This window comes from Emydura macquarii, unplaced genomic scaffold (genome assembly GCF_026122565.2).
Source record: "Emydura macquarii macquarii isolate MOO-44397 ecotype Brisbane River unplaced genomic scaffold, CSIRO-AGI_Emac_v2 contig_968, whole genome shotgun sequence".
NCBI lineage: Eukaryota > Metazoa > Chordata > Testudines > Chelidae > Emydura > Emydura macquarii.
Genome location: NW_027131105.1, coordinates 6186753 through 6200871, shown reverse-complemented (window position 1 = coordinate 6200871; position 14119 = coordinate 6186753). Strand labels below are relative to the sequence as shown.

Here is a 14119-nt window from a genome sequence, read left to right as displayed (position 1 = left end):
AATACATTTTCTTAATCTTAACTAACAAGACCAAAAAACCCATGTCAATCTGAACGAGTTCCCTGAAACACATGGTTCCACAGAGTCCTAATATCCCCCTACGTTCAGATAAAATCAGATTAGGCTGCCCATCACCTTGTTTCAATGTGCCTTTCACCTTTAATAGAAAATCACTTTGACTCCTAAGGGAATTTAACAGCTGCCTATATTTGTTGGTCACCCTCACACAGATTGAGAGACTATGGGTAATTTTACATAGCTACATACAGAAAACTGGGCTTAATTTTTGGTTGGAGTTCTGTGTGCATTTTTAAAAAATGCATAAAATGAGATTATCCAACATAAAATATTACTGCAACCAGTCTTTTCCGAGCAGACATAGCTTGGTTTTGAAGTCATACTGGGACCTCTAGTGGGCTATCTGATAACTCTATCTCTGGTGTGGCACATAATCTAAAAGCTCTTTGGTTCACAGCTAGTATTATTTAGATTTCAATTAAAAAAAACAAAAAAAACAAACCCAAAGATCGTATCAAGATGCCTTGCTCAAGTTAGAATCTGTCCAGATCCCATCTGAGACATTGTAGTTTTAACACTACAAGAGGCAACATGGTCTAAAGCACAGGAGCACTGGCCTAGCAGTTAAGAGACTCAAGTTCTACTCCCAGCTCTGCTGCTGACCTACTGTGTGAATGTGGGCAAATCACTTTCCCCTCTCTGCCTATTTCACCTCCCATCCTTTGTTTGCCTTGCCAATATAGATTGTAAGCTCCTTGGGGCTGTGACTGTCTCTCAGTATATCTGTGCAACACCTGGCACAACAAGGCCCCGATCTCAGTTGAGGCCTCTAGGCTCTACTCTAATACAAATACAAGAGCTTCCTCTTAATGTTACTGTGCACTTAACTCAGTAATTTACAGGAGTGAGTGTATTTCTATCTCGGATGGGGAAACCTGAGACAGAGACTTTCCCAAAGCCACAGAACAAGATAGTGGCAGAGACAGCCCCTGGCATCCAATCCTATGCTCAGCCACTAGAACTCCTAATGTAACGCACATTGCCCTGTGTGTCATGTCCCATGCCTTCTGTGCCCAATTCACAGTAGGTTACAGACTTCCTCTGGACAGATCATTACGAAAGGCCCTTCAACTGTTGTAGGCCCCACAAGCTTTGGAATGAGCTTCCTCTGTCCTGAGGAAGTATGTAATCCACTGATCAGGATCTCTGCGCCTCCATGCCTGATCCAGAGAGGATGCAAACATGTTACGGCTGAGCTCGAGACAGGCTCATATCCTTTATGGATTGGGCACACAGAAATTGGGCAACACATACACTATCCAGTGGGTTGCACTAACTCTAGGACTATTCCTGTCAACCAAGAAGATGTGCACATTACAGCAAGCTAGGCATTTGCCTACATGGAGATAAAACTTAACATGCAGATAAAGCATTCATATATTAAGGGCCTTGTAAGAGCACTTGCGGCAGGAAGCTTTGACTAAGAATTCTTATTTTGGTTTTGGATGGTAGCCTAATTGATCACAGCTGATTTTTCATGTCATTTTTAAGCCTAGTACTTTTGAATGAAAACAGTTTTCAGCTACATGTCATAACATTTGGTTACAGAGGAACTGCATAAAAAAGGGAAATAAAACCAAGGTCCTGACAGTCTGTGTTCATTAAATATCCCATAGCACTTTTCGTAAGAGTATTAACTCCAGTGTCCTGGCCAAATTCCATCCTGAAGTAATTCCATTCTGCCTCCTTCAACTCCCCACCTGCAATTTTAATTAGATGTGGGAATCTTCTTTTTCTCTAGTCCTCGGCAGTTATGTCATGTTGCTGTGCAGTCAAACAGCTGCAATGATTCTTAGAGGATTTGTACTTTAGAATCCTAGTATTACAGGTTAAGGCCAGAACTGGAATCAGAACCTCACTGTGCTAGGAGCTGTACAAACATGCAGGAAACCACTACTCTACAGTGCTTATATTCTAAAGCCCCAATCCTGCAAAAAGTTTAACTTTAAGCACATGAACAACTCTACTGACTTCAATGGCACTACGCACATGCCTAGAATTAAGTACCTTTGTGCTTTTTCCCCATGCTGCTCCTCACACTGAAAGGAGCTCCCCAAAAACATCTGCAAAGTTACCTCATTATCCTCCTTCAAAACCCTCCTCAAAACTTCTGTTCTGCAACGCCTACCAAAAAACTGCTGGTGTGCTGAAACCACAGCCGAGCATGCTTGCCAATGTTGTCCCATTGTTTCCTTGTACTCCCCTATCTGCTGTCTCTTGTCTTATACTTAGAGTTTAAGATCCTTAGTGCAGGGACCATCTTTTAGTTCTGTGTTTGTACGGCATGTAGCGCAGTTGGGGGCCTTGGTCCAGGACTAGAGTTCCTATATTTCAGAATAATTTCTAGAGCAAAAGCCATTTCTCAGGAGACTTCTAGTTGGGACCATAGCCCTAGTCCTGCAAGGAGCTTCATGAGGGTAGGCCACTGCACAGAACACCACTAAAGTCACTGTGCTCCATGCAGGGAACCATCTGCACTGGATTCGGATCCTGCAATGAATTCTAACATTCAACTTTTCTCCCAAATAATCTGAGGAGAAAGAATCTTCTCTTACCAGGACACAGACGTCTGGCTTGTCTTTGTTGATAATATCAATCAGATCCAACATGGGGTCATAGGTGATGCTGTCAGAAGTTGTGTAGGGCCCACAAGCAACCAAGACCATCTGCCGCTCCAAATCTAAAACGTATTGCAACAGTTTCAGCACAAGTTTCTAAGGCCTGGCATACACTGGCCGCAGATTTAGGTGGCAGTTGACGGGAGATACACAAGTCACTGTGTGTAGTATGCGTATCTCTTGTTGACTTCCTAACGTCTACTTACTGCAGCGTCTCCACTGCGCTGATGGGAAATGCCTTCCCATTGACGCAGTGCTACGCTTCTTGCCAGGGTGGATTTACAGAGTCAACTTCTAGGTTCGATTGAGCGAGTCTTCACTGTTGCTCAATCGAACCCATGAAAAAAATCGATCCTGCTGGCAGTGTAAACATAACCTAAGCTCCACCTCTGCCCATAAGGCATCCTCTAGCCTGCCATCATATGAGTGGTGGATTTCTATTCCCCACCCCTCCTCCCACACCTATTTCTTAGCAGTTAAGATTTTTCTGCCTGGAGAGTGCAATACAAAAGAGCATCTCTTCACCCTGCCACCTAAAATATTGCTCTTTAGGGTTCTACCCAGAGTGATTCTAGATGATTTTAGACCCAATAAAAATAACACTTCTCTTCTATCTAAGATGGTTTTACATGGGATGCTATCCAGGCAATCGTGTAGTGTCACATCACTGATTGAGGAAAGGAGGGTAAAAACCAAGAAGAATACAGCCGAGACGTTGCTTGTGTTAAGAATTTGCAAGGGGAGGGTGAGAAGTAGAAGACAGACAATTCAGCATCATGAGTGATTCATGCTGCCCTGTGCAGCTCACCCCCCAATTTCAGCCGGATGATTTCTTGCGCAATGAAGGTATCAGTATAAGCCAGAGGTTCTCAATGAAGGGGGCACATCAGACTTTGAGGGGGCCCAGGGAGTCTTCTGATGGTTCAGTGGTTATGGCAGAAGTGAGAGGTTGGCAAACTCCAAGTCGCAGCAACACTCAGGTTTATCTTGTCCCACCACTCCATCATGACAAAGGAGAGATTAGGCCAAATTTGACGGGGTGCTGTTGCAATGTAGTGTGATCAAGGTGGGTTTGGGTTGGTTTTTTTTTTTTGTAATGAGGGGGGCCCTCCCAGTGGAAAGGCAGTGCTAAGGTGGGGCATGGTTCAAGGGAGGTTGAGACTCCCTGATACAGAAAGACTGGAGACTTCACAGCATAGGAGATCCGATCATCACTCTGGTTCCCTCCCTGATTACCCTTCCAACAGATGGAAAACTGTTAAAATATATATCTGGGCTTTTCTTAAAAATTCTAACTAATGGCCTTTGTTTGGGTTTAAGCCAACCCCTGAAATTAGTTCAACTTTTCATGACATTCTCAGTGCAGAGTCAGAACACAGGAGATTATTTTAACAATAGATCACTGGGATCGGATCCAGGAACAATCCCACAATGGACCTTTAAAAAAAAAAAATATATATATATATATAGCAAGTTATGCCCAGTAAAGAGTATGTAATGATGCTTTTAAACAGTTTCATGTGCACCAGGTCTGAGAAGCTGCACTAGCTACAGTTTGTGTTGTTGAGTGTGTATCTGTCTAGCCCTTGACAGAACTAGTATGAAAAGCTAACCTTGAATTGGTAAGCTGGGGTGGGCAGGGGGAAATCTTTACAATGACTGAACTCACCTTCATCCTGCTCCGTAGGTTGGTAGAAAGGAAGGGGCACCCCCTAAAGAGAAAGAATACTTGAAAATCATTGCAAGCAAAGGGAATAATTGCACATGGCCAAATTCTACTCTCAGTGATACCAATATAAATCCATAGTAGTATTTGGTCTATACCCTCTACATGAAAGACATTTACTCCATCCCTGCACTGTAACACCCTCTGCAGGAACAAAGAGAAAGTCTGATTTGAACAACTAATAGGGACAAGTACATTCTTGGGTGATTATCACATGCCTCTGGTACCGTGAAGCACAAAACCATAGGGCAAATGACTTCAACCACCCATTATGTGTATTAAGCTTTGTAAAATCTACTAGCCACAAGGGATTAGTGAGATTAAGAAATGAGGAAAAAGAAAAAAAAAAGGTTAGCCTCATTCAGCATGGATAGATATGACATCATTGCAGCAGGCATCCAAAAAACCATACATCCCCAAAGGGGCACTCGGATAGTCTCAGACAAACCCACTGATACCTTAGTGAGAAGCACTTTGCAAGATGTTTAAGCCATGGAATAAAGATGCTGTGTAACCACCTCAGCTACATTTACACAAACAGGTGGATGGATACTTGCTAAGGAAGTAAAGTTAGACTTCTCATATTTTTGCATGTAGATTTCAAGGAACATCAGCACTACAGGAGGTCCTTGGAAATCAGAATGTGGAGAATATACTGTTCTATCAGAATCAGTATTGAAACTGTACAGAAAATAGTCCCTTCTACACCTTGTGTCTGAAAGAGTCCTGTTTTATTGACTTTGCAAGGCCTATTTACTCAGGCAGTATCAAAGGTGATGGGATGGTGGTTTCTCCGAGCAAGTTGGGGATAGTCTTTGTAGCAGTTGGATTTCTGGATGCCATATTAAAAAGTGTTGTATTTCTGTTGTCCTAGGGTGTCACTGTATCGAATACCTAGTGATACACAGATGCAACAAACACGACCCAAAAGATGTACACTGCAAAACAAACCTTGACCTAACTTTTTCAAAAATCCCTTACAATTTTGGGGATCCAACCTGATGCACAATAAAGGAGCCTGATTTTCAAGAAGTGGGTGCTCAGCACATTTTGAAAACGAGGCCCTTTAAACGTATCATGTAGGGGACCTAAAAATAGAGGCACCCCAAAATCATTACCTACTTTTAACAGTTTAAACCCGTGTTTTAACAGTTGTGCCTCACAAATGCGAAGATTAACTTGTACCGAATACAAATTACTTAGACAAAAGTAACCCTTTTCCAGAAGGATTAATTATTGAATCATTCAGAATTATTTAACAATTAAATAGCTTTGAACACCCAACTATAAAATGCCTTGTAGGAACAGATAAGCCAGTTTCTGGGGAAAAGTTCTAATCCTGCTCCTCACATTTCATTGACAGCACAAAGACATAGGAAGAGTAGATAAGAAGTTGTGCTTAGTTGAATTGAGTCACCTCATACAGCTTAGATGCAACCAGTTTTCCACCTGTACCGTTAGTACTCTCCATCACCACAACCTGGAAAACAGTTAAATAGAAGAAACTCATGACACCAGAGTGACTAGTTGTTCAGACTCAGGAAAGGGCTAGGCTATCAATAATATCCAGCTCTTATTTAGCATTTTCTTCAATAGTTTGCAATATCATTAGCCCCATTTTACAGAAGGGGATCATGACTTGCCCAAGGTCACCTGATAGGCCAGTGGCAGAGCCAGGCATAGCACCCAAGTTCCCAGTCCAGTGCTGTGTCTACCACACTGGTTTTATTATAAGGGAATATACTTTTCTCTGTCCCCAAAGTAGTAATAATAAAAGCTTGGCTATCATTTTTCATATCCAGATCTCAAACTGCTTTACAAAGCAAAGTAAGCATCATTCCCATTTTTTCAGATGGAGGAACTGAGTCACAGAGCTTAAGTGATTTTCAAAGTTACCCAGGTTCTACTGAAACTTGTTAGAATTGTCAAAGGAGCCTAACCCTGACCCCCAGCATTCTAGAACCCAGGTCTCAAACTTTGAAAACCACTTAATATAATTCCTGCATCTCAATGTAATGGACAGATTTCCTAGTCCCATTCTGTCCACAGCAACATGCCCTATCCAACATCTCACCTGTCCTGGAAAGAGGGAGTATTCTTTCAGCTCTGATAAGTCCACAGGAACTTGCCCTCCTGAAGAGTGTTCCCGATCCCCTTCCAGAATGACCGACTTGGCATTCAGCTTTCCATTGCTGTCACAGCCAATCTGTCCCAGCACAGTGACTGGTTCCTAGAGAACAGAAAGCATTGCGGGGGCGGGGGAGTATCTTAGCCAAAGATATCCTACTGCACAAATTCATTTCCCATGCAAGCCACCAGTTGTGGAAGCTCCACGAAATATCAGTGTATGGATCTTGCCTTAAAAACTAAGCTGAATACAAAGGCAAGGAAGAGACTCCTCAGGCCTGATTTTATCTGTCTTGGATGCAACTCATTGCAGACAATTTTTTTTACTGTAGTTTGCAAATCAGGCCCATTTTTGCTGGTCCAACTTGGTTAAAAAGGCAGCAATGCAAACCAAGCAAGTTGATGCATGGTCACAGTTGTATCTAAAGTATTTATATGTACCTCAATACTGTAGTATCTGAGAAGCTGACAATATTTAATGTATTTATCCTCACTACACCCCAGAGTGGTAAAGAAAGCACTATTATTCCATTGCACAGATGAGGAACTAGGCCATGCGAACATTGACTTCCCAAGGTTATACAGGCAGTCTGTTGGCCAAGCAGGGAACTGAACCCAGGTCTCCAAGTCCCAGGCCAGTGCCCTAAACACGATGCCATGCTTCCTCTTAGCTGGAATCCTTCTAGACTCTCTCACTGTTCAGGTGGTGCATGTCTACTATGCTGTTCCCCACATCCTACAGATGTCTTCACACCCTTCAGCTGGTCTCCTGGCTCTGTCCAGTCACACAGCTCCAACATACTGCTGACTTTCTGGCTATTTGTTCTCCTTATACAAAAGGCTGGGGTCTACTTAAGCTTAATTTATATGGATAACATTAAGATCCACTGTTACATAAGAAAGGAAGTTTAAAAGGAATTTAAGCCCTCTTGCCTAAAGGCATATGCCAATGCCTAAACAACAAGCATTTGGAAAGTCCCCTATAGGAGTAATTCCATCGTTGTCCTCTCTGATGTTTCTTATACCTTCCTCTGAAGCATTTGGTATTGGCCACTGTCAGAGACAGGATATCAGGCAACACAGACCCTTGTTTTGATCCAGTTTGGCAAGTACTCTATTCTTATAAGTTTCCTTGAGTATAAGGAAGCAGAGGGTAACGACACAACATGCCATTGACCAGTGGTCTCAAAGGTGCAATTTTTATATACCTTGCAATATTTAATGGAAAAATCCCTGCCAGTGCAATGTAGTGACAGACATCAAAGACATAAGAACAGAAGAGACTTGCAAACACACGTGCTTATGAAAAAGCTCCTGTGACGCAGCTATTACCTGTGCAGGGACTAACACAGAAGTGAACTCCTCGATCTTGTAGTGTTTCTTCAGTGCTTCCCCGAGTTCTTCTATCTTCCAGGACAGTACTAAAAATCACAAATAGTGTAAGAGCATTTAAGATTTCTACAGAGACAAGGTGACAGAACATGAAATCAGGAGCCAATTTAAAACAGAGTTTCTCTTTCAGAATCCAAGGTACTTAGGTACCCTGGTGAGTGGGGCCAGATAAGTGCCTCAAATTTTTAACATATTCATCCTCACATTACTTCATGCAAAATGGGGAAGTGCTGTTATCCCCGTTTTATAGATGCGGAACTGAGGCACAGAGAGACTAAATGACTTACCTAAGATCAAACAGGAAGTCCATGGCGGACCAGGGAATTGAAGCCAGGTCTCAAGTCCCAGGCTTGCACCTTATCCTACTGCTTTAATGGAAAGTTGTTAACTCCCTCATTCCCCATATACCACAGCAATCACCAATCTTCAATACTCCCTCTAAAGCAGAAGAAAGTATTCTGCCTAACTAGCAAGGGAACATCTGTACCAATGGATAGTGACTTCTTGAGATTAGGAAAGGCAAACTTAATTGCCTACTTTAACTGGAAGTCAGATGCCACCTTTGAATAGTACAAAGTACCTGAATCATTCCATATGAACATGTTGAACAGTGCAAAAAATGTTAATTGGGGTGCTCCAAGTTACTCTCTCCCATGACACAAAAGCAAAAGGGCAGTCAATGAAATTGGAAGGTAGCAAATTTAAAACTGATAAGGAAAATCTTTCTTCACTGCCTACGCACACACAAAATGCATAGTTAGCGGGGGAATATAAAACTACAAGATGGTATCGAGAATTTAGTAGGATTCAGCATTTATATGGACAAGACTATCCACAGTTCCATTAGATTGGGATGGGGCCAGGGGGAGAGGGGAGGAAGGAAAATAAACCCACTTGTTTCAAAGCTTGAGCCAACTTCTAATCTCCCCTATGGGTAGATTATTACCGAACTGACCTCAAGTTTCTTGCAGCCTCCACAGAAGCATCTAGCAGTGACAATTGTTCTCCAATAGCTTGTCTCCTAGACAAAATACTGGCCTGAACCAGTATGGGAATTCCTATTTATAGAGGCAAACCAAATCTCTTACCTCTCACTAAGTTATTGGCCTGACTTTCAGAGATGCTGAACTCCCACATCCTGAATTCAGTGGGAACTGTAGATGGCCAACACCTCCAAATACAAGACCTGATTTTCAATCAATTTGAGGGTTTATGCTGCTGCCCATTACTGTAGTATCAGAGTGCCTTCCACACACACAAAAAAACCCCAAACAACAGTGAAGTTCCTAGCAGAATTCATGGAGTCTTTGGTACTACACCCTTTTCAAGGTCTCAACTATGTGTGTTTGGGGGGTTTTTTTGGTTGGTTGGTTGGGGTTTATTGGGCACAAAAGGATGTCAGTGTTGTACATGCCATTCTTATCATGGAAAGGGTTTTGCAGCATTTTCTAAATATGGGTCCAGAGCCTGGACTCGCCTGATCCCCTCTAGAAGTTTGCTCAATAGCTGGATCCCCTTATCAAAAATGCACTGCCCCTAGTTTTCGCATGCTTCATCCTATGCTTTGTGGTCTGTATTGTCCCAGAGGAGTGCAACTAGTTCATAGGTCAAAAATTACTCTGATATAGCTGAGGGTTGAACCATTAATTGCTTTGAAAATTAAGACCCAGGCCTTAAACTGGCATCAGAAGCTGACTGGGAGCCAGTGGAGAGACTTGGAACAGGCCTGATATACTCACACTGGTCTTCACCACATTCACCAGCACTTAAAGCTTTCATCAGGAAGAAGCTTCTGGCTTCCATAGTTAGTAAAGATGTTAAGAGCCAAAGTGTAAGATACTATGAGTCATTGGGGGTTCTTAAATACAACACACTGAATATTTTTAGTTACCTTCCCGGATGTCACGCAACTTTTGGAACATGAATTTGTAACTCTTGGTGAGCGATTCTTCTGGCGAACCAAAGAGCTTCATGCTTGATCCATGGCCTCCTTTTCCACTCCAGGACGGGCTCTGCACAGAGCCGAACGAGGTTACCACCTCACCTCGGTTGCCCCGGGAGCCATACTTCTGAGAGGGAGTAGCGCTACGTGGGGGGAAGAAAAAGAACTGTACAAAGTAACTTGATCTCATCTGACCTTAAAAGCAACAAATCCAGTAAGAGCTAGACCAAGCCCTCTGTAACATGGATTTATTCTCATATTTTAGCTATAGGGACCACTTCTTCTGACATGGAAATGCAGCCACCTCTCAGGTGGTATGTGGCAGTTGTTGAACACAGTACAACATTACTATACAACGGTTCAGAGCAAGAAGAATCATGTATCCACATGAAACTGCAAGGGGAGTTTTAAGCAGGCCAGAATATAGGTATCCAAGTTAGAATTAAACCAGGTGATGGGGTTACCATCACTAATGATTACGAAGGAAAAAAATAAACCTAACACAAACAAACCATAAGTGGGGCTCTTCCATGACTGAGGCACTGCCAGCAAGTTTCACTTCTCACCTGTGCCTTTCTTACCATCCACAGGCATGTGCAAGTATCAGGAGAAGAAGCTGACTCCCAGAAGCTGTTCTGAGCCAGGAGCCTGTAGAAGGCTTTCCTACTATACTCTGTGTGTATATTAGAAAGCAGCAGTCTAACCTGTCAATAGTTTCTGCCCACCCAAACCCAGTAGTGGTAGATTTTTGTCTCTACCCCTTTGGCTGTCTGTGGGACAGGAAAGCAGAGACATCTCTGGTCAGATAGCATCCCACAATGAGTTATTTCAGAGGAAGAATGGTCCAGTGGGTAGGGCATTAGCCTGGTACATGGGTTCAACTTCTGCCCCATCACCTATTCCCTATATGGCCTTGAGAAAAATCACATAACCTAAGCTTCCGATAATTAAAAAGGGGCTAATAGCACTGCCTTACCTCACAGGGGAGTTGTGAGGTGCTTTGATACTAGTGATGGGGACCATATAAATGCCTAAAACAGACAGATCTGCTCCCTGACTTACTTTAACTTTGCCCCATGTCACCAGATTAGCATAACCACGAGAGCGGCAGAGCAGGGTTGATTAGGGCACCAGACCTAGGACTCAGGAGACCTAGGTTTTATTCCCAAGCTGTGCCACTGACCCCTTTGTGACCTCAGGCAAGTCACTTTGCCCCCATTTCCCTCTCTCAGCCTTCATCTGTCATTTCTAACTAGTTTTTTGGGGTAGGGATTCTCTCTCTCTGTTTGTAGAATGCCTATCACAATAGGATCCCAACCTCAGGTGGCACCTCTAAGTGCTATCGAATAGTTATTAGCAATCTGTCCCCATCATCAATAGAGTTATGAAGACAGGAGTTGGAAAAATTCATAGATTTTAAGCCCTGAAGGGACCATTATGATCATCTAATCTGACCTCCTGTGTATCACAGGCCAGAGAACCTCATCCCATAATTTTTACATCAAGCCCATAAATTCTGCTTCAGCTACAGCATACCTGTTAGAAGAAATATCTAGTTTTGATTTAAGAACTTCAGGTGATGAGGAACCAACAAGAGGAAGATTAGGGAAAGTGTGGGCCCCTTACAGAATGGGGGAGGCAACCTAATGACAGAGGATGTGGAGAAAGCTGAGGTACTCGATGCCGTTTTTGCCTCTGTCTTCACAGACAAGGTCAGCTCCCAGACTACTGCACTGGGCGGCACAGAATGGGAAGGAGGTGAACATCCCGCAGTGCTGAAGGAACAGGTCCAAGACTATTTAGAAAGATTGGACATACACAAGTCCATGGGGCCAGATGCAATGCACCTGAGGGTGCTGAGGGAGTTGGCTGATGTGATTTCAGAGCCTTTGGCTATTATCTTTGAAAGCTCGTGGCAATTGGGGGAGGTCCCTGATGATTGGAAAAAAGCAAATATAGTGCCCATCTTCAAGAAAGGGAGGAAAGAGGATCCAGGGAACTACAGACCGGTCAGCCTCACCTCAATCCCTGGAAAAATCATGGAGCAGGTCCTCAAGGAATCCATTTTAAGGCACTTGGAAGAGAGGAAAGTGTTCAGGAACAGGCAACGGATTCACCAAGGAAAAGTCATGCCTGACCAACCTGATTGCTTTCTATGAAGAGGTGACTGGCTCTGTGGATGTGGGGAAAGTAGTGGACGTGATATACCTTGACTTTAGCAAACCTTTTGATAAGGTCTCTCACAGTATCCTTATCATCAAGTTAAAGAAGTATGGGTTGGATGAATGGACTATAAAATGAAGAGAGAACTGGCTAGGGCATAGGGCTCAACGAATAGTGATCAATGGCGCCATGTCTAGCTGGCAGCTGGTCACAAGCGGAGTGCCCCAGGGGTCGGTGCTGGGGCTGGTTTTGTTCAACATCTTCATTAATGATCTAGAGAATGGGGTAGATTGTACCCTCAGCAAGTTTGCAGATGACACTAAGCTAGGGGGAGTGGTAGATACCCTGGAGGGTAGGGATAGGATACAGAAGGACCTAAACAAACTGAAGGATTGAGCCAAAAGAAATCTGATGAGGTTCAACAAGGACAAGTGCAGAGTCCTGCACTTTGGACGGAAGAATCCCATACACAGCTACAGATTGGGGACCGATGAGCTAGGCAGCAGTTCTGCAGAAAAGGACCTGGGGGTTACAGTGGATAAGAAGCTGGATATGAGTCAGCAGTGTACCCTGGTTGTCAAGAAGGCTAATAGCATATTGGGCTGCATTAGTAGGAGCACTGCCAGCAGATCGTGGGAAGTGATTATTCCCCTCTGTTCGGCATTGGTGAGGCCACATTTGGAGTATTGTGTCCAGTTTTGGGCCCCCCGCTACAAAAAGGATGTGGACAAGTTGGAGAGAGTCCAGCGGAGGACAACAAAAATGATTAGGGGGCTGGAGCACAGGACTTATGAGGAGAGGCTGAGGGAACTAGGCTTGTTTAGTCTGCATTAGAGACGAATGAGGGGAGATTTGATAGCAGCCTTTAATTACCTGAAAGGGTAGGATGGAGCTAGGCTGTTCTCAGTAGTGGTAGATGACAGAACAAGAAGCAACGGTCTCAGATTGCAGTGGGGGAGATCTAGGTTGGACATTAGGAAAAAGTTTTTCACTGGGAGGGTGGTGAAGCACTGGAATGGGTTACCTAGAGAGGTGGTGGAATCTCCATCTTTAGAGGTTTTTAAGCTGCGGCTTGACAAAACCCTCGCTGGGATTATTTAGCTGAGGTTAGTCCTGCTTTGAGCAGGGGGTTGGACTAGATGACCTCCTGAGGTCCCTTCCGATTCTATGAGGAAATCCATCACATCCATAGCTAAATTGTTGCAACCATTAATTACCCTCACTGTTGAAAATTTGTATATTTTTCTAGCCTGAATGTATCTCATTCGGTCTTTTTCTGCTAAATTAAGGAGCCTACTATCCAAAAATCTCTTCCCCATGTACATACTTGAGGACTGTGACCAAGAGCCTTGGATAAAATAGAGAGACTGAACTTTAAGGTATGTTTTCTAGATCTCAAATAATTACTGGGGCTTCTTTTTGTACCCTTCCCAATTTTTCAAAATCTTTTTTGAATGTGGACACCAGAACTGGATGCTGTGATCCAATAATGGTCTCACCAATGCCATATACATCAATAATACCATTTCCCTACTCCTGCTTGGCATTCCCCTGCTTATACCAGAGGAAATTCAGTTTCTAATTTAAAATGTCTGAGGCTTTAGCTTCTAGATTCAGCCACAATTTAAACCACATTCAAAGTTAGTGCAAAAGAGGAGTCATGGAGCTGCCAGAAGAGCCAACAATACCAACCTTGGTGAGAAGCTGTTGGGAGAGAAAAGCAGGTGGGGACTATAGTTGGATAAAGTCCTTTTAGACCGTGGATTCTCTGGTGTGGTTATGTTCCGTTTCTGAGAGCCCTATAATACAGGGAAGAGCAGATAGGTCAGTCTTTCATTTGAAATTCAATTGAGGGTTTTACACATTCACCATTCCCTCTCGGCTACTACTTCTCAGGAGACACATGATAGGGTCTTATTCTCCATTGCAATACACCTTATGTAGGCATTTAGATCAATGCCAAGTAAATGTAAAATGGGTATAAAATGCTACCAAACCAGATTAGTAGGGCAATGAAGAATCAGGCCCATGTGACACAGTGCCCAATCCGGCAATAACATTTGCACAAATGGA

General features: G+C 43.3%; 1 protein-coding gene across 2 annotated transcripts in view; it reads right to left on the bottom strand.

Annotated features, from left to right (window-relative positions):
* POLA2 (DNA polymerase alpha 2, accessory subunit) overlaps positions 1–14119 on the bottom strand; it is a 34616-nt gene that overhangs the window by 17367 nt on the left and 3130 nt on the right. For both annotated transcript variants that reach the window (XM_067544442.1, XM_067544443.1), the window contains exons 5-11: positions 13739–13845; positions 9833–10026; positions 7882–7970; positions 6497–6652; positions 5840–5902; positions 4366–4408; positions 2634–2758 (exon numbers count right to left, since the gene is read on the bottom strand). In XM_067544442.1, coding sequence (XP_067400543.1) covers positions 2634–2758; positions 4366–4408; positions 5840–5902; positions 6497–6652; positions 7882–7970; positions 9833–10026; positions 13739–13845 — 777 coding nt within the window. The remainder of the gene's footprint in view (positions 1–2633; positions 2759–4365; positions 4409–5839; positions 5903–6496; positions 6653–7881; positions 7971–9832; positions 10027–13738; positions 13846–14119) is intronic.